The 23,522-nt window shown below is 36.8% G+C and overlaps 1 protein-coding gene across 2 annotated transcripts in view; it reads left to right on the top strand.

Annotated features, from left to right (window-relative positions):
• The window catches only part of NDC1 (NDC1 transmembrane nucleoporin), a 40,883-nt gene extending 22,115 nt beyond the window's left edge, over window positions 1-18,768 (top strand). The window contains exons 13-18 of one of the 2 annotated variants that reach the window (XM_016219813.2): window positions 31-140; window positions 2,039-2,089; window positions 3,880-3,943; window positions 4,958-5,058; window positions 12,939-13,099; window positions 16,050-18,768. In XM_016219813.2, the coding sequence (XP_016075299.2) occupies window positions 31-140; window positions 2,039-2,089; window positions 3,880-3,943; window positions 4,958-5,058; window positions 12,939-13,099; window positions 16,050-16,113 (551 nt within the window). In that variant the 3' untranslated portion in view covers window positions 16,114-18,768. Of the gene's footprint in view, window positions 1-30; window positions 141-2,038; window positions 2,090-3,879; window positions 3,944-4,957; window positions 5,059-12,938; window positions 13,100-16,049 lie in introns of those variants that run through there. The other variant, XM_016219814.2, reaches the window with a different exon arrangement.
• The last annotated feature ends 4,754 nt before the right edge of the window (window positions 18,769-23,522 follow it).

Below are 23,522 nucleotides of genomic sequence, written 5' to 3'. Positions count from 1 at the left end.
ACCTTCTTGTTTTGTTTTGTTTTTTAATAGATCAGCAAACGAATGAATTTTCTAATCTTCCATCTACAGTTAGTGCTGAGGGTAAGGCAATGAGACAGCCCAGTGTGATTTATTCATGGATTCAGAATAAACATGAACAGGTATGATGATATGGTATAGGATTTATATTTGCATGAAACATTGACAACATCAAGGATCTCACATGAGTAAGCTGTTAGGAATAAATAGGGCTTTTTTTGATGCTTCTTATATTGAGTTGTCCCATATGAAATTTCCAGTTGTTAACTGGTTTTGAGCTATGCGTGGTTTGTGTGAGGAACATGGACACTAGTGTGGCTGGAGCAGAGTGAGGAGAAAGTGGCAGGTAGGTGGGTGATGAGGTCAGAGGGGTAGCAGGCACCCAGAGCTCATCAGGCTCATTAGGGTTGTATAGGACTGACATTTTCTGTGAGTGAAATGGACAGCTACTGTGTGGTTTTTCCCACAAGAATGACATGATGTAACCTTATATTTTGAAAGTGCTGCTTTCTCTCCTGTGCTGAGACTGTATTTTCAGAGGGTAGGAGTAGAAGCAGAGAGACCCTCTCTGAAAGACTCTTGCCCTCTGAAAGCTCTTGAAGTAATCTAGTGCAAGATGGTGGTATCTGTGACCAGAGTGGTTGTGGTGGAGACCATAAGATATGATCATGTTTGGCTATATTTTGAAGGTAGGTGCAATAGGATTTGCTTATGATTTGGTTGTGGTATGTAAGAGAGAGTAAATGTTGACTGTACAGATTTTGGCCCAAAGAATCTGAAATAATATAGTTACAATTTATTGAGTGCAATTTGCTAATGATTCTGGAATTTGATGGAAGTGAGGGATTTGATGGAAGTGAGGTGGGGAAATCTGGAATTTGATTTTAAACATGTTAATTTAAACAGATCCTTGGGACATAGCCAAGTGAAAATACTGAGTAAGAAATTAGACATATACCTGGAGTGTAGGGGGAATTTCTAAGCTAGAAATGTAAATTTGGAGGTCATCGGAATATAGACAGTATTATAGACAGTATTTAAAACCATCAAACTCCATGAAAACTCTTGGGGAGTGTAGATGCAGAAGAGATGCAAGAACTGGGACTCTCCTATGACCAAAGGTCTGGGAGATGAGGGATAGCAAAGGAGACTAAGTGGCTATTGAGGTGAGAAGAGAACCAAGAAAAAAAAGTGTTCAGGGAGAAGTGAGTGTCAGATACTGCTGCTAATAAGCAGCATGAGGTTCAGACTGGTAATGAACTATTGCAACGTGGAGGTAGTTGGGTCCTTGTCAAAAGCTATTGGATGGAGTAGGGGGGATGAATGCCTGATTGGCATGGGGTCAGGAGAGACTGAGAAGAATTGGAGACCACAAGAAAAGCCAGATATGTTCAGGAGTTTTGCTGTAAGGGAGCAGAAAAATGGGGTATATGATGGGGGCAGTTGAAGGGTCAAGGAAGGGTTTTACTTTTTAAGATGGGAAGAATAATAACGTTTGCTGATCAGTTAATAGAGGGAAGATCTGAAGGCATTTTATAGACTTCATTATCCCATATGGCTCTATATGCCATAAATACTGTCAGTTTATAATACTAAGAAATTATCTCTATAAATGTCAACTAATAGAAAACCCCTTCACATCTTTAGATTTGAAGATGGGGTAGGAGAAGCATGTTCTTTTTGGTATTGAGAGGTAAGGGCAAGACAGCTGTGGAGAATTGAGAAAGAATATGGTCTTAGAAAATATTACCAGAACCGCTTAGATTCCCTTTTATTGTGACAGGTTTCTAATTTGGGGGTTAGACATGTATATGGAAATGCAATTTAGGTTAGATGGCTCATCTCAATTACCCAATTTATAGTACTAATGTATTTCTTTATTGTAAATAATGTTCTCTCTCAGTAAGATGGGAGGTGTTTTATTTAAGATAATGTTAGGAAGAACCTGGAAATGTGTGATACTATATTTGAATAGACTTGAAAACTGTAAATGTGCTAATTCTCTTTTTTTTCAACTCAGATTAAGAATTTCTTGTCAAAACGGGTGCTGATAATGTATTTTTTCAGTAAGGTAAGAATATGTCATTACAGCATTGGGAATGGGGGAAGAGGAAATGAAATAAGAAATTAAGTAGCAGGTAGGATATGATTTCTAAATACTTAGCCTGATCCTAGCAAACCAAACAGCTTTGCATTAGTGCTGTACTAAACCTACATTTTAACAATAGTTGCCCATTCTTACCTCACATCTTGCCTCAGTGGCTTCCTGGGCTTGACTGTAGTTGGCCTCCTGAGTCTCTTGGCTGTAGAAAGCTCGGTGCTGATCTATAACCCCATCCTGCAAAATGAGCAAATCTGTGGCCATCCTTTATGGCTAATTGTCCTGCTAACATCTTTGTGGCCAATTGGCTCTTCAGAAGAGAAATGACTGGGTTACATTGCAGATGTTAACCTTGTGTTGAATTAAAAGCTGTAATTCAGGCCACAAACTAAAGGATGTTTCAACTTGTCTCTCAGCTTCTTGCCCCAGCTGCCGTAGTAGAGTAAATTCTCAATTGCAGAAGCTAAAAATTCATTCCTGTTTTCACTGGCTACAGCTGTTGTGTGTTTAGTCCTTTGATGAACAAAACCTTTGTCCATATGTAGGGGAAAGAATTTTTGTTTTGTTTCAGTTTTTTTAATCTAGCTTCTCTCTTTATGAAGATACTGCACTATTAGCTAATACTGCACTCAGTTATGCCTTGAAGTGGGAGTTTGCATTGACATTATTTAACTTTATTCTTTGGGAGTTATACTCTGGTCGGGGGAGAGAGCTGAGTAGCTGATAGAATATAGATATACATAACAAAGAAGCACTTCAAGTTCTTGAAACATTTTTTTCACTATGGTGGCAGGGAAGATCCACCCCTTTGGCAAGTACCTTTATCAAAAATAACTTACCTTAGGCTATCCATTTAGAGCTTTGGGAAAACTATGCGACCCCTGAGGAAGGTGTCTTCCACCAAGAGGAAGGGTGGTTGTCTGAAGTTTTACTTTAGTGCTTTGTTTCAGAAGGATGGAGAGAACTCACCCTTGTGTCCTGTACCCCATGCTCTTTTCACTTAAGTTCCCTCATTTAATTCTAACAGCGTTCTTGTGAGCTGTCTTTTTGTCCTCATTTTATAGATAAGGAAACCTGAGGCCCAGGGGTCAAGTTGCTAGCTTAAGGGCATATAGCTGGTAACTGGCCTAGCAGACCCTGGACGAGATCTCCTTTTTCCTTGGAAGTGACCTTTTGATTCTAATTTTGCAAGTGGATCTATTGTATGTTAAGGAGTTATAGACATTGCCCTTTGATGTTGAGAAATCTAACATGCTGTTGTACTTAATAGGCTTCATTGGGCGCATTACCAAAGCCAGCATTTATTTAAATGGACCTATTATTGTTTGTTGCTCCATACTATATGGCTCTATTATATTAAAGAAGGTTGGGTGATTTTTCTTTGGAGGGGGGTTGAGGGTAGACAGTTCAAGAGAGGTAATATGTATTTAAGTAGCTTTTTTGTTTTGAAAAAAGCTTTTATAACCATTCTCTTAAGTGATCTGTATACTAATCCTCTAAGGTGAGTTGAGTATTGTGTAACTCTTATTTTAAATGAGAAATGAGGCACATAGAGATTTAGAGACTTGGCAAGGGTCACATAGTAAGTTGGTGGCAGAATGCTTTATTGCAGTTAGGTCACATTGTATAAGAATTTTAGATTTTAATTCTTGAGAGGCAGCTGTGAATTTTCTATTGTTATAGTTTACATAGTTGATGAGATGAAATAATAAGAGTTTTTGCCCAGGGAGCTTACTTAAATGTTTTTGTTGTATTTGTAGCACCCAGAGGCCTCCATTCAGGCTGTTTTTTCAGATGCCCAAATGCATATTTGGGCTTTGGAAGGTAAGCAATTTCAGTAAATTGCAACTATGATTTTAATTATCAGTTAAATATTGAAGTATAATCCATGAAAGGTCAGTTCTGGACTTTGATCTCAATCTTTGAATTTTCAGATACATTTTTATATCTTTGTTTTATGTAGGTAATTTTTCTTAAATATTTAGGTGTACCATTCATTCATTCATTCATTCATTCATTCATTCATTTTTAGAGAGGGAGGGAGAGAGAAACATCAATGTGAGACATACAAATTGGTTGCTGGCTGCTTCCCACATGTGCTCTAATCAGGGTTAGAACTTGCAGCCCTGGTACTTGCCCTTGATTGGGAATCTAACCTGCGACTCTTCAGTGCTTGGGCCAACCCTCTAACCACTGAGCCACACTAGCCAGGGCTTTAGGTGTACTTTAATCTGGGCAGAAATTTTCCTTTTATATAAGCAGAGAAACTGATCCTGGGATTCTTGCATAACTTTCTTGCCTTCAAAAAAAGTACAATTAATAGATTGTTTTTAGCAGTCAGTTTATCTGGACATAACTTATTTAACATATTTAATATATTTTAACATATTTAACTTAGGTTAAACATGAAAACTTAGTTGTTAAATAACTTACATATTTATATTTTAGGTATTGCCTTCTCAAAGCTTAAATGATACTTCTTCAGAGAGGCCTTTCCTGACCCCTAATGAAAAGTATACTCACAACCTTCGCTCTATTTCCTTATCACTCTTTGTTTTTCTTCCTAGCCCTTATCACTACCAAACGCAAATATCATTTTTAAAAACTTTCCCCTACTACAGCATAAAGCACACTATTATCTTATTCATGACTGCTGCAGCTGAGCGTCATTCCTGTGCTTCTTTTGACCTTTTACCCATTTTTCTATTGTATTACCTCCTCTCTTTTATGTAGAAGTTCTTTATATATTCAGAAGATCAGTCCTTTGTCAAATAGATATATTGCAAATAGATTTGCCTACTTTTAATTCACTTTTAACTTTTTTCTTTTGCCCTTGAGGTTTGTCTCACTTAGTAGCAGCATCATTTACAGAAGATAGATTTGGAGTTGTCCAGACTACACTACCAGCAATTCTTAATACTTTGTTGACACTGCAAGAGGTAGGCAATATGTGGGTTGGGTGGAGGTAAATGTCCTTTTCCTCCTCCCCCATCCTACCCCACCCCAGTCTTTGAGTTTGTTTTTTATATATCATGATATTTATTGAATCACAAAACATGTTGGAAGTTAAAATAATGGTACTGTTCTCACCCTTAGGAAATTACAATCTAAGAGAGACTAGAAAGAGATTAAGTCACTTTTAAATAACTTATAGTAACAGAAGAAGAAAGTATATTAAACCTGTAGGCTATACCTCTGGTATTAATCAGATTATTTAGGATATTGCAGTTCTGTTCAATGATAGAAGTTTGGATCCTTACACAGTCTGTATCTACTAAAAGTGACCTGTAGTTAAATTATCCATGAAGATACTAAGTTACCTCTTGGCCAAAGGCTAAAAATGATAGAGCTGAGGCCAGTGGATCCCCTTTGTGTAGTTAGACAAGCCAAATATCAGAATTTGTTGGGAAATACTAGGAAATTATTTCTTTAGAGAAAGGTAGCTAGGAAAAGAAGACAAATAATGAAACTATGCATGTGTACGTACATGAAAAAGTGGTCACAAAGAGGACTCAAAGCCAAAATAAAATACAATAAAATCACTGGTTTTGTACCCATCAGGATGGGTACATAGTTTTAAACTAATAGATCTTTTATGTCCTAGACTTAAAGGCAGAAAAATAAATTGTATACTTCTTGCTTTCCAGTAGGCTGCCTTTCCTGACTTCATGTTGGGCAATATGTTTTACACCGCCTAGTGATACTAGTTGTATGTCAGATGAGAGAGATAAACACTGAGTGCTAGAGACATTTAGAGATAGGAGCTGGTGTGTGTAGTAGGTTTCCTGGAGGAGGTGATACTGAACTAGGCTTGAAGGATAACAATTGGTGCATCTTTTGGCCTTGGGAGGCAATTTAAGGTATGAAGAGAAAACACGTTTCACTGTTTCTTCATCTCAGTTCATTTTATCTCTAAGAAAGTCTTACCCATCAAAACCAGAGATTTTTTTTTTTTTTTTTTTTGGCTTTGAGTCCTCTTTGTGACCACTTTCTTGTATATGTACACATGCATAGTTTCATTATTTGTCTTTTCGTAGTTACCTTTCTTTAAAGAAATAATTTCCTAGTATTTCCCAACAAATTCTGATATTTGGCTTCTCTAACTACACAATTGGGTAACAATGATTTGGGCATATTTTCAGTACTTGCAGTATAGTTTGCTTTTCATCACTCTGGCTATGTAGTTTAAAATAAAATGACAATAACAGTAAAATGTTTCATAGTCAACAGAGCAGTTTCATTTCATTTTCGATCCTCACAACTATCTTGTGAAGTAATGAAGATGGAGGTATTTTAGCTCTACTTTACAGATGAGGGAGGCTTGGTGGTGCAGTGACTTTCTTACACACAAGTCTTTTAGGTGGCAGAGCTGACACCTGAACCCCAAGCTGATTGCAGGGCATCAGCCATGTAGTAGACCCTAGGGAAAGCTACAGATCCATATCCCTTATTTCTCATTGGGGGCTTTTTATTTTCACATGGGGTTCTCTTCAGAGAAAGTGGTTCTACCTCTGGAACCATGGCTTTCAAACTTTCTCAGCCATGATCTGCACTATGTTTACATTAGATTCAGTGTGTGTGTATATATAACAGAAACTTAAGGTTCTTAGAACAGTACTTACCTTTTTATATGTGCATTGCATTCTAATGTTTTCCATTCTATTTCATTTTTTTAAAATGCTGGTTAAAACTGAATTGATTTCATAAGGATCACACTGCCCTAGAGATACTCCTTCCCCAGATTACTTTCTTCTCACCTCCTCACCATAATATTCCTAATTCTTCTTTGTAGTTGGCTAGGGGCAGGCATTTGGTTAGGGTTATTCATACCTCTGTTAGGAAGGTAGGGATTACAGACTTGTCAAAAGGTCAGGCCCTATTTACTTTGAAACAGGAGTTGGAAAGAATACTTTTGAGGAGACAGAGGTATATTTTTGAGAGTTGGAGGAGGTAAAAGGAACAAAGAACAGTTCCAGTGATTTGGTACTTAGCTTCTGAGTATAAAAACGTTTCCCTCTGTGAGGCTTGTGGCATCTTTTCTCCCCTAAGCCACATCACAGCTGGTTTTTTATCATACTTGGTGGTCCATAGATTTTGCAAACTACCTTCCAGTCTTTCCTTTTCCATCCCACATCCTGAGATTGATTAAAATGAGTAATTCAGTGTCCACATGGATGGATATTTGTCTCACACCTTGGTGCCACAGTTCTTTAACTTCCTCCTCTTTGTTACTCTTCATATACCCTTCAGTCTCATCCCATGGCTGTCACCTGGGCCTCATTATCCCCTGAATTCTCCACCTCCAAAGCTTAAAACTCTGGGATTCTGCCCTCTAAGGCAGAATCCTTAAATGTTTTTGTGCCAAAGATCCCTTTGGAGTCTGAGGAAGCCCCTGGACTTTTTTTCAAAATAATGTTCTTAAATGCATAAAATAAAGTACTTAGAATTAGAAAGGAAATCAGTTATATTTGAAATTATGAAATTATATTTGATTTATGAAAGTATTTATAATACAGTAATGTGTGCCTTTTAATCAATGCATTAAATAATGAGTGAGTCTAATAACTAGCTTCATTTTAAAATAGTGATAAGATGAATGGTATTTCAAGATAACTACAATAGTAACATGATATGAAGATATTGGTGATTTCTGTTGGTGACAAAGTCACAGGAACTGCTAATGCTATTGTGATTTGTTGCTTGCATTCATAATCAAAAGAAATGCTAAATTTTAATTAGAGCTTAGTGAAGATAAATATGCAATTTTTGCCCAGCCAGCGTGGCTCAGTGGTTGAGCGTCAACCTGTGAACCAGGAAGTCGAGCTTCTATTCCTGGTCAGGGCACATTCCCGGGTTACGGGCTCGATCCTCAGTAGGGGGTGTGCAGGAAGCAGCTGATCAATGACTCTCAGCATTGATGTTTCTATCTCCCTCTCTCTTCCTCTCTCCGAAGTCAATAAAAACATATTTTTAAAAGTAATTTTTATCCTAAAGTTCATCCTCCTGAATTTTACCCATAGATCTGTGGGCCTATGTGCTTGCTCCAAGCACAGCCCTCTCATGCCCTTGCTTCTTCTATATACTTTGTCTTGACCAGTGTTTTCACTTCTCTTGTCTTTCAGCTTCCTCCTGATTCCTTTTATGTCATTCCCTGTCCAGCTTAGACTTTATGTCTGTCACAACCATTTTATTACTAATTCTTTCATCTTCCTGTCGCCGTGTTCTTCAGTTGTACCCATGTGGCAAAACCCCAAGGGATCATTCCCATATTCATCACCCATCCATTCTCTTTTGCCTATCCCTCCTGCATTGGCCTTATTGCAGGCCTATGGCCTTCCTGACCTGAATTATTGCTGTGGCCTCTTGCCCCTACTAACTCTATTTTTTTAAAATTTATCTTTATTTTTGAAAGAATTACAGATGTCCCCTTTTTTCCCCCATTGACCCCTTCTACCCCGCACCCCCTGCTCCAGGCCTTCAGCACACTGTTGTCTGTGTCCATGGGTTATGCATATAAGCATATAGAGTCTTTGGTTAATCTCCCCCCCCCCCCCCCCCTTCTCTCTCAGATTCCTCAGTCTGTTCCATGCTTCTGTGTCTCTGGATCTATTTTGTTCATCAGTTTATTTTGTTCTTTAGATTCCACATATGAGTGAGATCATGAACCTGGAGAAGATTATGCTAAGCGAAATAAGCCAGGCAGAGAAAGCGCCTACTAACTCTTAATAGAGATTCTACATTCTGACTCCAGTCACTCCCTGTTCTTCCCATGAGCCCTCTGCTGTAGTTGACACCGTGGACTATTTAGTTTTTCCTTAAAATATGTTTTCTTAACCTAAGTCTAACTCTATACATGATGTCTTGTCTTCTTTGCCTAGAACACATTTTTCTCCTTTTGTCTGGCTCTGCCCTATATAACCCCCATCTCAATACTTTATTGCATTGCATTTTAACTGTCCACTTACTTTTATTGTCTTTGTTGGAGTAGAGGCAGGACCTTGTCTCAGTAGCATCTGACTGGTACTTGGCTTATTATCATCATCTAATATTATTATTATTCTATAGCAGTGTTTCTCAACCAGGGGTGATTTTATTCCCCAGAAGACATTTGTCAATATCTGGAGACATTTTTATTGTCGTAACTAGGAAAGTGCTACTGTCATCCATTGTATAGAGGCCAGGGGTGGTGCTAAACAGCATATAGTGCACAGGAACAGTCCCCATGATAAAGAGTTATCCAGTCCAAAATGTCAGTAGTACTGAGGTTGAGAAACTCTGCTCTATAGTTATGATTTCCAATAACAAAGTCTGCTCTTATCCTTAGCATTTGTTTGGGATTCTGGCCTTAGTAGAGTAAACTTACGTTTTAACTAGGTTATAAGTAGGATCCTTGTGACTAGGGACTTTCAAGGCTCTGCACATTGGACATTTGTTAATGACACTGGTAGGTAAATATTAAGGGAGAGCAACTGGACTTTGCTCTTTATTTGGATCTTGTGCATATACTACTGCATATAAATATAAATGAGCCAAAAGTATCTGTCTTAATGGAATTTTTTATTTTTCCTGGAGAGTATGTTGTTCAGTGGTGTGTTATATTCACCGCTTATTCTTCATTGTTTGAGGTAATTCTTAATTAGATATTTGAGATTCCAGTTGTGTGATGTGAGTCTTCAGGGCAGGAACCATGTGTCATGCATGAAATGAGGCTCAGTAGATACTTATTTAATCTAATTAAGTACTTCAGTCCTCCTAACCATGGAGGACATCATTAAATATAAGCTAGTGTCTCCTGGATTTAAGTTATTTATATACTGTCTTCATAGTTTTTGCCATAACTGTTTATTACACCATACTGTTGTCATAATTTTAGTCATTTATATAAATAATAAGATGAATGCAAAGAGACAGATAACAGTACTCTAGCCCACCTCTGTTCAATAGGAATATAATGCAGTACACATATGTAACTTTACATTTTTTAGTAGTTACATTAAAAAAATACAGGTAAAGTTTATTTTAATGTATTTTATTTAACTCAGCATACCTAAAATATTATTTTATCATGTAATCAGTATAAAATTATGAATGAGATATTTTACATTTTTATATTAAGTATTCAAAGTCTGGTGTGTATTTTTTACTTACAGAATATCTGAATTCAGACCAGCCACATTTCAGGTGCTTAAGAGCTACCTATGTCTTAGTGGTTACCATATTGGACAGAACAGTTATAGTCTTTAATAATGATGGTGAAATTAATCATACAAGAGGAGTTTCAGATTAAATCTTCAAATGATAATTTTCTAGATATGTTTTCCAAAACTCAAGAATTGATGACAGAAGAATATATTTTTAAGGAGAAAAAGGAAATATATGTGATAGTCTCATCTTGTTAAGTCATTCAACAGGAAGGACTTGGTCTCACATTGTAAATAAGAACCTGAATCATCCCATTTTGCTAAAAGTACATGAAACAGTATATTCCTTCATCTTCTGTTATATATATGCAACAAAATTTACTTTATACAGTTCATCAGTGGATAAATGCTTAAGGTATACAAAGGTGATTGGAAGGCATAGATGGTGGCAAAATGAAAAAAGTCAGTGGGTTAATCTTTTGAATTTGTCTTTATAAACCGAAGAATGACTGTTTTGCAATTATGGTACAAAGAAAATGGTTGAACTCTCGTCAACAAAATGATAAGTTGTCAAAAGTTTTTTAAAATACTGCATTTTGATGGTACAAATACAAGGAAAAGAATCAGAAGTAATAATAAGCTAGAACCTATTGGAGATATATTTTCATTTTGAAATCATTATTTCAAAATGGATATGTTCTAGGTTTATGCATAATAGCTGATGAGTTGCATTCAAAGGACATTGCCCATTTCAGATGTATAGGTCTTCAAAACCTGGAAAATGTTTATATTCTTACTTAACTTTCTATAGAATTATTTTACATTATCTTGTCATTCTTACTTCTGTAAATTGTTTGTAAAATGAACTTAATCTATAAAAAGGGTCCATTGGACCAAGGCAGTAAATGATGATGGCCATTTTTCTTGGTGTACTGAGTTAAATCAGAAGGTTTGCAAGAAAACTGAAAAGGAAGTAACTTTTCCATTTTGATTGAGTGCTATTTAATGTTGCTTGAGTATGCCACTAAATACCACCTCCATACTGCCTAAAATTATCTCAAGTATGTCCCAGTCTTGGGAAATACTCTTATAAGTTACCATTGAAAGAGTAAATGATTGGACTTGAAGTTATTATGGCAGCCTGAACACACGTATCAAATCTTGTTCCTTCCTCCAAACTCTGCTAAACTACAGTAAAAGGACTTTTAAAAAGTCATAAATTCATAAACAGGAGAAGAGACAACAGCAACAAAATTTTCAAAGCTGGAAAGCAGATGGTTGAGATAAATGAATTAGCAGATCCAGAGGCAAATCTGAAGTTGTTAGTGGGGCAAGCAGCAAGTACCTCTGGAATCAAGGATAAAGAGACAGGTACCAAAATAAAGAGGTTTAGGTGAGAGCTGTTTCATCCAGATTGTCTGCTGCTGGTACTCCCCCTCACTTTAGCAGCAGTCGAACTTTATCCTCTAGAGGGTAGAACACTGGGTCTCAGGACAGAGAGAGTCCAGATACAGTTGTGGGTACTGTACTAAAAGCTCAGTAGCTCTGTTTCCCACTTGGCTCCCTGAGCACTGGGGACCAGGACACTGGAAAATTCCTCTCTGGGAACTCTGAGCAATCCAAGATGAAATATCTAAGTTACTGAGTTGGGTGCACTCACCCTGCAGAAATCCACACAAATCGCTTATTGTGAAGGCTGTTGTCAGTAATCTCCAGCTGTGTCCTCAGAGCTCTTGGTCAGATCTTTAGGAAGTCCCACTCTCAGTCCTGAGCCAAGGGTCACTAGATTTCTGATGAACGTCTAAAATGCAGAAGATAAAGACAGAAGAGACAAAGGGGGAAAAGTAGTGTGGAAGAAACTACAACAAGCAAAAATCAAAATCCTCAGAAATAAGAGAGGATATTACATTCTTGAAACAAAAATAGGATGCTAAAATTTAAAAAATCACCTAGATGACATAAAAGAGCACTTGAAATTAAAAACGTAATGCAGAAATCACCATAATTTGTTTTATTTCTTTTGGTGGTTATATCCATTATAAATAATAGACTTACACTACTTCTTATCAATTTAGACATCTTGCTGTAACAGATTAATACACCTACAGTTCTCTATTTTCACTCTGTCATCCCTTAATATATTTATATCATTTTTAAATGATATTATTTACCTTTGGCCTGTAAAGATAAACTTAAATCTCTGTTTCTTATTCTGTCAGCTATAAATAAAATCAGTTTCACTTTTGAATTCTCTCTCTCCCCCATCCATTCTTGCTCATAGATGTTTTATCATCTAGAATTGAAAAGGAAGATAGTTTAGTAAATAACTTTTATTTATGTAAACTATAAAGTTTTGGTCTTTTTTTGCTGAGTTTTTAAATATAGGACTCTTACTGTCTCACACTTAAGCAGAGTAGGACATCTATTTCACTTTCCAGCTTTGCATTTTCAAGGGTGTTGTGAAGTATAGTTGTTTTTTTTTTTGTTTTTTTTTAGAGGAAAGGACTTTTTCCAGGTAACTGCTGAAGTAGCTGAACCTCTACTGTGTTGTTTTTCAAACTGTTTGTGATCCAAAATACTTTATAGTATGTATCTATCTGAAGTAGTCTCCTTAATCCTTTGGACTTAGTAGGCCTTCTTGGAAGTCTGCTGTAATGTGTTTTCTTTCTTTGATCTAGGCAGTTGACAAGTACTTCAAGCTTCCTCATGCTTCCAGTAAACCACCTCGGATTTCAGGAACCCTTGTGGACACTTCCTATAAAACATTAAGGTTTGCATTTAGAGCATCACTGAAAACTGCCATCTATCGAATAACTACTACATTTGGTGAACATCTGAAGTAAGTTTACCTGTTTTGATCCCTGATGATAGTCCATTTTCAGGAATTCTCCTGAGAAATAGGTATGAAAATTATAAAGGCTCACACATTGAAAATGTTTTTTTGGGACCTTCCTACTGGGAATTAACAGCTTGGATTTAGACTTTATATTTTAAAATATGGCCTATTATATAAGCTTTGGGTCCTTCTTTCAAATGAACCAAAAAAGGGAATAGAAAGTCATAAAAGCCACAAGTGTAATTACATACTGTTTTTAAAAATTACCAAAACACCCTTCAGGGAGAAAAAATGGCAAAAAAAAATCTGTTATTGCATCTTGGTCAGCAAACTAAGACTTGGGGTGAGCAGAGTATTCCATAAGTGAGTCCTTGGTGCTTTGTGAATCATGCTGGAAAAACAGTGACAGATCACACCTTCAGACACGGAGCCAGAAAGAAAACCACAAATGCCAAACCTGTTTATATTTAGTTTCATTGATGTTTACTGCTTTCTTCTTATGGATTAATTTAGCTAGGCAGAATAAGGAATACTAGTTTATTAACTAAAAATGAACGTTAGAGGACAAGAGAGATTACTCTGCCTTTTCTATGTGCAATCAGTTAATAGTTTAGAACTTTCTCATACACCTGCTTTTAGAAACAGATGTATGTATGTTTCACTTCCATAAAACTAGGCAGCAACAATAGCAAGTTTTACGGAACACTTTGGTTCTGAGTGGGAGCACCAAAGAGCTGTAGATAATCCTCTGTCCCTGAGAGGTTTATTTACTTGTTTAAAAAGAAACAATCTATAATTGAGGGCCTCTTACATCCATACTCTCCAATATGATAGCCATGTATGGCTATTTAAATTGATTAAAGTTAAATAAAATTTAAAATCCAGTTTTTTAGTCACACTAGCCTCATTTCAAGTCCTCAGTAGTAGCTAGTGGCTACTATATGGACAGCTTTGATACAAAACATATTCATCACTGCAGAAAGTTCTGTTGTTAATATTATATGGTTTTTTCATTTACTCTTCTCAGAGAGCCTGTGAGGTATAGGGATTATCATAATTGTACAGATATGGAAACTGAGGCTCAGAGAGATTAAGAACTTGCTTAGTAGCACAATCCAATGAGTGTTAGAATATGAACCTGAAATCAGGTCTTTCTTGCTTTTAAAATTCGACCTTCTTTCCCTGTACACCACTAGACTGCCTCTGAGATGTAAACTGCCATGCAGAACACTCTTAGAAACCACCTGATGAATTTAGAGAATGAAATAGCTTAGCTACGGTGTATACTGATGATAGTGCAAAAAGAGGGAGGAAAGTGGAAAATAGAGATTCCTTAGAAAAGAAGGAGCTTGATGACTGATAAAAAAAATTATGAAAATTAAACTCTGCCTTAGCTTCTTTCTTTTCTCTAAGGAGAGCCAAATCTTATATGTGTATTAAAATTGATGAGGACAATAGAGACTATTTGTACAAATATAGGACAGAATGGTATGGGGGGGAAATGTTAGAATTAAAACATTTAGATTTATGTCTGGGTATGTCATTGACTATCTGTGGTTGTGGGCAAGTTTTACCTAATGATTTGAGTAACTTGCCTGAAGTTTTGTAGGTAATAAGTTGCAGAGCCAGAATTCAGACTCAGAACTTTCGGACCCTAGAGTTCTATCTACAATGTCTGTATTCTTAACCAGTAGGTTGCGTTGTCTCCTCTAACCTTTGAACCTTCCTGCTGCAGTTTATTCTCCCATGAAAACGTTGTTACTCATCCCACTTTGTTTCAATTGTTGTAAATAGAGAGAAAATAGGATCATCCATATATAAAGCCCACACTGTACATTATATGTTGTTTGGAAATCTGTTATTACTGTAAAATACCTAATTTATTCATTATCCAGAGCTCCACCTCTGCGAACCAGGTTTAAATTAAGTAAATTTGATTTACTGGTTTTCTAGCCTATAATAAAATTTGAGGGGAAGAGACAGGTATTAGTCAGGAGTACTGACAGTGGTAGGAGATAATGAAGTACCTACCAGCAGAGAGAAGATTAATGAAAAAGGCTGCAGACTTGGTGTTTGAGAGAGTTCACAGCCATTTAGTTGGAGACGACAGCCTCACTAGCCCCTAGGTGGGAATCTGCACAGTAACATACTTGAAGTGGTTCAATTAGAAGCAGTTATGTGGTTTAAGAAAGCAGAGATCAGTATGTATAAGGACTTTTAGAATGACTTGTAGCAAAATTGTTATAGTAAGACTCTTTGGCACTTCTAAAAGTGGTGACCTTCAGTTAGTGGAGTTTTATCATTTAGTAATGATATATTACTGTTCAACAACTAGAAAACCAGAAACTGTGCAAGTTTTATACTAGTTTTAGTATATGTTTGCTGTAATTTTGTCCAGGTAATATATTTTTGTGGGGTGAGGGTTGGGAGAGAACTCAATTTCCCCATCCAAGACATAATTTATTTTCAAAGGGAAAAGTAAATCTAAACCACCAAGCTGTTACCTTTGAAAACGATTAGTGGAGTCTATTATGTTTTAACCAAACATTTTAGTTTAAAGGATTTTATATTAAAAGCAATTCAAATACTCCACAACTCAAAGATAATGTTGGAATCTGGTTTAAATAAAATAATAAAATCCAGAAAATCTGTAAGGCCTGGAACTCTGCACAGCAGGTTCCGCAGCAGAGCAGGTTAAAATCGATGCCTTCACTTGTCAGTCTTAATTTGCTTTGGTCTTTTAGAAGGTGGAAGCATGCCATTACTGAATGCAAGCCCTCCTCCTCATTAGATTAAGCAGAGTTTTCATCCAACTTTTTCAGAAGTACTAAATAAGTGAAGATTTCTCTTCATTTTTAATTGTTTTGAAAAATATTTACTCTGTGCTCTGTGGTTCACTTAATATGCTTAATGTAAAATAAAGCTTATGCTTTGAATTTATGTTTCATTTTAGTGCTGTGCAAGCATCTGCAGAACATCAGAAAAGACTTCAACAGTTCTTGGAGTTCAAAGAATAGTTAAGTAATATAAACTGTGTTCATTACACTGCTGATACAACTACAGATGGGACAGTAAATGTTCAGCATTCTTGGATCAGAAGAAAATGGACTAATTAGATGCTTCCTTTGTCGTGGTGGTTGCTTTGAAAACTATACTTTAATGGAAGAAATCATGGAAAGAAATTCTCAACAGAATAACTGAAAACGGCCTTTTCTGTACCAGTTGCTCGTTGTGTGTGTGGTATAATAAAATCTTTGTTCAATTTCACAAGATGCATCTATGGCAGTAGACATGTCTCTAGCTTATATAGCCTAATAATAATTAGAAAATTTTTAGAATTTATTTTTGAGAGTAGAGCCAGTTCAGAAGGTAAAATAGGTTGACCTGACTCCTTCCTCCTTCCTAATCGTGCTGAGAGTTTAGCTCTCTGTAAACTTGAAATACATAAACTTTTAAAGAGATGTTTCTGTTTACTGAAGGGTAAAAACGGTAACACTGGAGAAAAGTTCACAGAAAAAAATATTGTCTAAAGGACATATTTTGTTAATCTGTTAGGTTGTGTTTTTGTTTCCAGAGACAAATTAAATTTGCATGATTGTCTAAAAAAAGTCTCAATTTACAGATGCTAACTCTCTATAAAGGAATGTGGAAAAATTCAGTTCTTAAGTTACACGATTAAACATTCACATTTGGTTTTTGAAAGACAATCAACTGACATTTATGAATTTATTTTGTATCATGCTAGTAAACAATAAGTGTATGACTATTTTCCCATCTAGTTTTACTTTCTTTTTCTGGAACAAAACATTAAGTGATTGTAGAGTTTTTCAAGTGAGAGAAAAAGTTTTGCAAGAAAAACCAGGAAACTTTCCCTTTTTTCCCACCGTTCATCTTCATTAGATGAAATTATTTTGTGAAGCTTTTTTGGCTTTAGAGGGAGCAGTCTTCACTGTGTTAACTGGCTAATTAAAATTTATTAGGGCCTAGCCTGCGTGGTGCAGTGGTTGAGCATCCACCTATGATCCAGGAGATCGGGGTTCGATTTCCGGCACATGCCTGGGTTGTGGGCTTGATCCCCAGCAGGGGGTGTGCAGGAGGCAGCCAACCAATGACTCTCATTGATGTTTTTCTCTCTCTCTCTCTCTCTCCCTCTCCCTTCCTCGCTCTGAAATAAAAAAATAAAATAGGAAAATCTTTACAGCCAGAAACAACTTAGTCATCAAATAGCAAGTGAGACCAAGACGTCAGAGGGATTACGATTACTTGGAAGCATGTTGTATGTCCCAAAAGTAAGGGAGGTAATTTTGTAATTTATTTGCTCAACTTCTTTGGAGATGAAAGATTGGAAATCCTACAAGTAGATATCCACTGGACTAACTTTGGACTGAAATGCTTCCTTGTAATTTTTTCTATTATCTTTCCCCTCTAGTGTCCCCCAATTTTTTCTTTAGTCAGCACAGTACTGTGAGTCTGTCTTAATGTGGTATATATGTCTACAATTTGTTTGATTACTTCATATATTACATCTTTATAACCCTCTGTTTGTTGCCCCTTCAGCCAGCACCTGCCAAATTATAAATGAATCCTGCTGACCTTTAAAGTGTCTTTATGATACAGTTCCCCTGTTGTCAAGTGTGTGAAGGGTTTAGGCTATTGCCATTGGTTTTGCTTTTTTCCCCTGAAGTGGAGTTGATCGCGTTTTTGAATATGAAAGTTGAATTTTGAATGTGGTAGTTACTTACAGATGGGCAGAAAATTGTGGCTAGGTTGACTGAGAACTGTTGAGTTTCATGTTTTAAAGCCATTGAACTTTTTGTATTCCATTCTCTGTGCTCCCCTGGCTGAGACATTGTAGGGGAAAAGGACTCTTAATCTTCTGCTTCCATTAAAGAATTGTGGTATTTAACCCATTTGATCCCGAGACTGATGATGGGATGATTCCTTTAAACTCTTAGATAAAATGTCTGGCTAAGTTTAGATTTTTGCCATTTCCCAAATACTCTGGGCAAAGGCATATTTGATGAGCAATGTGAAAATTTTTGCAGTGTTCATTCCTGTTTTCTCTCCAGAGAGAATGTGCTTTGTACAAAATATGGGTCACACAAAGTTTGCTTGGCGGAGTTTGGAAACTGTCTCCCCAAGTCTGGATTGTATTTGGTTGGTAAGGAGTCAGTTCCTTTTCCCCTTTGTGTGTCGATAACTGCACCATCTGTCGGGGTAGGGTGTGGCTCAATCACCTGTTATTAAAAAGAGCTCCTTCTCCTGTGTATAAGAGGAGAGAGGCATTTCCTTTGATGAAGTCACATCTTGGTTATGAGCCCACTGGTGCTCTAACATTGGTCTGAAAATTAGAGTGTTCTTTAAAAGCTTTTCTCTGACTGTCAGTATAAAGCATGATTCTATCAGCTCTTGTAATGTTTGCTTGACCCTTATGGAAGCTATAAATCCACATAACTTCTTTCCCGGAGAACCGCGAAGCTGTCCTAGGATAAACATTGCACCGTTCAGTGGACATGGATAATCTACAATTTGTTACTTTGCTGGATTTGTTTCTTGGTAATTGTTTTGTATGTCTTCCTGTAAATATGGTAATCTGTTTATATCCTTTTGTATATCACTGACCCTGAACTGGGTAGAAAAATAAATCGACATTAAAAAAATGGGACTATTAATTGAAATGTGTATATACAGGGTCAATTATTTAATTTCTGGTGTGTGTTTCCTTAGCCATTTCATTTCCGTCTCCGCTGTTGTTGCTTATAAAACCTGAAAAGGTTTAACTTCTTGAGAAATCAGCTTTTGCCCTTAACTAGACTAATTTGGTGGGTGATCAGTATTTAATGGTAACTCTAAGGAGCCTGAATTTTAAAAGTCTCTTTTCTTCATTGTCTTGGCTTCCTTTCTTCCAAAACTAAACAAAGAAAGCAGGTGCTGAAAGCCATCTTTTAACAGAGGTTTCTTTTCTTGCCAGAATAGTGTTTCTGAACAGATCATAATTCCCCAGGTTAACAGTTATGTCTGTCAGCTTGACTTAAGTTAGTCTGAACCTAACCTCAAGGTGGTTGAGGTGCTGTATTAAGGCCCTCAAATCCCGCTTTTTCTCACCCAACCCAGTCATCTTTCTTTAAGACCAAATAGCTGATAACAAAGATGGCTTTAATTTATCAGTTAACAATCCAGCTGTTCTTAGCAAGCTGCTGACCAGAATCACACCATGAGCCGGGTTTAAAATAGATCAGGAATTATCAAATTTAGCATGCATCAAAGTCACTTGGAAAGCTTGTTAAAACCGTCCCACCTCCAGAGTTTCTGATTGTGTAAATCTGAGTTGGGGCCCAAGAACTTGTATTTCTAACAAGCTTTCAGGTGATGCTGCTAGTCAGAAGAGCACACTTTGGGAACCACTGCTCTGGTGGGTTTTCGTCGGTGGTGGTCTCAGCATTTGAACTGTCATTTGCTATAAGGTAGAGTTCTTCCATCTGGTTCACTAACTGGAAAGCTTGAAGAATATGCTTAGATCCTGTTGATAAGGCAGAAATGCTGAGAAGTTCATCTGCTTCTTTTGAAATCGCAGCAGGTGATCTGACATGAGCTGCTCTTCACACCACTACGTGTTCGTGTTGTTCCCTTTGCCTGATTTTCTGTCTTGGCAAACTTCTCATTCTTCACAATGAGCTTAGCCTTCCCACAAACTCTCAGAGATTTCATTTTTTCAATGCTCTGTCAGTCCTGTTTTGGACCTTATCACATTGAATTGTAACTTAATGCGTCCCCTTGTGAGATCCCCTCCTTCCAAGATTCCAGTTACACTTTCTCAGTATATTATCTGTGTCTTAACCTGTCTTCTCTATTTTAATATTTTTGACTTTCCATCAATGAATGTCACATAGACTAAGAGCTCCACTAAATAGTTTCCCAACAAGTGAAAATTAGCAGACCTTCATCTACAATTGTGAAACCCAGAGGTTATTGGGGGAGGGGGGGCGTTGTTAACATTTATTAAGATAAATCTGACCTTAACGTGAGACTTTTTGTAAATTTAATTTATTCCATGTAGTATGACTATGCTTACATTCTCTGTAGCATGTTTGATTATGAGGTACTGTCCAGACCCCACTGAGGTAGTATTTAATAGGCATCATTATTATTGTTCTAAAACCTGAAAATTTTTTTATTTTGAAACAACTGGCCCCAGGAGTTTAAGACAAGGTGTTGTAGACTTGCTTTTGTAGAATGCTGTTAATTCTTATACTTAATTCAGTCAACATTCACTCACTGCCTGCTGTATACTAGGCTCTGTGATAGTCTCTGGTGGTGGTGTCACAGATGTTGCCAGGAAGGAGCTCACCACCTTGGATGGCTAACATAGGTGGAGGCAACCATTTTTTGCACAGACCTTTTTTTCTACTTGTTTACAAAATTGATGTGTCCTGTTATTGCTTTCTCATTGTTCACTGAGCATCTTTTCAGTTCCCAGCTTGCACTAACTGCATCTTCTTAATGTCCTGGTGCTAGCCCGCTTTGTCACTTGCGTTATTTTGCAGGAGCTGTGTCGCTCTACCTTGCCCTCAAATGTTCTTCTTGCACACACACATCTTGCCAGACACTTGATCCTGCTGGTCAGGTAGTTCTGGAAGACCTGTGGGATGCCTCTGGCAGAGAAACACTGGAAGGTGACCTCTAAATCGAAGACCTTTTACTTCGATAGTCTTGAAGATATGTTGACTATTGATTAATTTATCCTTTTTATCTTTCAATTTATTATAAACTGTTTTATAGCTTGAATAAATAGTCCCTCCCTAACTATATTATGAGTCTTAGTTTGTAAGGACACAGTCCCCTACCTCAGTTTAGCTTGAGCATAAAAAGGCAAGTTAACCCTAAGGGCCCAGGAAAGTCATCGTGAGCACAAGTACAGATTTGCTGCTGGATCCCATGAAGAACCGGAAAAGCCCTTGGGATACCTAAACGGGTCTTCTCTGCTCCTTTGTGTATCAATGCTGTAGTTCTCCTATGTCTACTGGCTTCCGACCACTCTTTCCACCTGCTCACTAGCTCCTGAGTTTATATATAATAGACCAAATTCTTGATTGAAAGAAATTAGCCCAATGGATCAAGTGTCAAGGGTCTAATTAGGCTTCAGGAACAAGGTCATGCAGTGTCAGCATGGTTTCTGAGAGCTTACCTCTGTTGATCAAGAGAAAGTGGAGGGTATGGGCAATCCCTAGAGCCTCCCAAGATACGGGACAAAGTTTGGGGTTCAGCACCTGCAAAGAAGGACTAGTTACTCCCCTTGCTTTGCGTTGGAACCCCAGAGGGCCACACCCTAGAAGAAAGGGTGAAGAGGAAGTAGATTGCATAAACTGTAGTTGAGTTAGAATCTTCATTAAATGGAATTGCAGTAATCTGTGTTTGCCAGTGTTTCTAGGGCCTGGGATAAGCTAGCATGTATCTCTTTGGCGGAAAACAACACCCTGGGCCTCAATATTTCTACAAACAAGTTTTCAAATACATTGTCTGCACACAAAAATAATCAGGCACAGCAAGAGGCAAGACAACAGGAATGAGAATGACAAAAGCAACAGACTAGAATAGATCCATAGGGACTCCATATATTAGAGTTATCAGATTTAAAAATAGTCATTATTACTATGTTCAATGAGTTAAAAATGAATTTCATTTTTAGTGAACTTATAATGTATTTGAGAACTAGAAACTACATGTATATAGTGGGAACCACACATGTATAAACTACACATATGAAATATATATATATATATATATATATATATATATTAAAAAGAACCACAGGAAAATTCTAGGACAAAAATAGAATAACTAAAATTAAGAAGCCAATGGATAGATTTACTGCAGATTAGACATAGCTGAAAAAAATGACTTGGAAGATAGATCAGAAGAAAGTATCCAGAATAAAGCATAGAAAGTAAATATTAAAATACAGAAGGCAGCATGAGACAAGATGATTGAGAAAGTTTATAAGTGTAATTAGTTGGAATCCTGTAAGGAAACAGAAATTTAATGGTGCAGAAGCAATTTTGAAATTTAATAGGAAATAACTATAAAATCGATGAGGTGTCAAGCCACAGATTGGAAAAGCTCTGTGAACCCTAAACAGATAAATAAAAATGCACACTGAGGTACATAATAATAAAAGTGCTAAAAACTAAAGACAGAATCTTAAAAGTAGCCAGAGGAGAAGAAAGACCACTTTGAGCAACAACTAGACAGCTAATTTCTCAACAACAAAAAAATTCAAGACAATGGAATGGGAATTTCAAAGGGCTAAAAGAAATTTACTGGCCTAGAATTCCATACCCTGCATTAATCTACAAAAATGGTAGGGAAATAACATTTTCAGACAAAAGATGAGAGATTTCAACAGGAGTTACACTAAAGGGAACTTAATTTATAAAGGCTTTTTTTTTCAGGGAGAAGAAGGGAGGACAGAGAAACAGGAGGAAATTAATAAGGTAAATATGACTGTTGACTTATGAAACAATAATGTCTGAGGGGGTTTTAACTATAGAAAGTATAGAACACAGGTCAGAGTATTTGGGAGTTAAAATATCCTAAGGTCTTTACATTGGGAAGCGAGTAAAAGGGTCAACAATAGGCTTTGGTATATTAAAGATGTGCATTGTAACTTAAGGATAACTACTAAAAGAATAGTAAAAGTTTCAAGCTGAGACAGGAAAAGAATGAAATAACAAAAAATAAAAGAAAGTAAGCAGGGGGGAAAACAATCTGTAATACGCAGGACAAGGAAAATGGACATTGTAAGATGCAGATTTAAACTCAAATATATCACTAATTACTTTAAATATAAATGGACTAAGTGTTCTGATAAAAGAGCGAAGTTCATCAAACTAAATTTAAAAAATCCAACTGCTCTTAATAAGAGTCACATCTAAAACATAAGGATAGATATATTGAAAATAAAAGGATAGGAAAGATAAACAAGCAAATGCTAAAAGAAAGCTGATGTGGTTGTATTAGTTATTGTTTTTTTTAAAATTTATCTTTATTGTTGAAAGTATTACAGGTGTCCCATTTTTTACCCCCAATTGACCCTCTCCACTTCACTCCCACCCCCTCCCCAGGCCTTCAGCCCGTTATTGACTGTGTCCATGGGTTATGCATACATGCATATAACTTCTGTGGTTAATCTCTTCCCAGCCTCCACCCCCTTCCCTCTTTCCTCTGAAATATGATCCTCTATTGCATGTGTCAATGCCTCTGGATCTATTTAGTTCGTCAGATTATTTTGTTCATTAGCTTCTTAAAGAAGACCCTTCAACTTTTCCTGTAGTGCTGGTCCGGTGGTGAACGCCTTTAGCTTTTTCTTATCTGTGAAGCTCTTTATCTGACCTTCAATTCTACTTGATAGCTTTGCTGAGTAGAGCAA

The sequence above is a fragment of the Miniopterus natalensis genome, chromosome 9, assembly GCF_054644295.1.
Source record: "Miniopterus natalensis isolate mMinNat1 chromosome 9, mMinNat1.hap1, whole genome shotgun sequence".
Taxonomy (NCBI): Eukaryota; Metazoa; Chordata; class Mammalia; order Chiroptera; family Miniopteridae; genus Miniopterus; species Miniopterus natalensis.
This window is presented reverse-complemented; position numbering and strand designations above follow the sequence as displayed.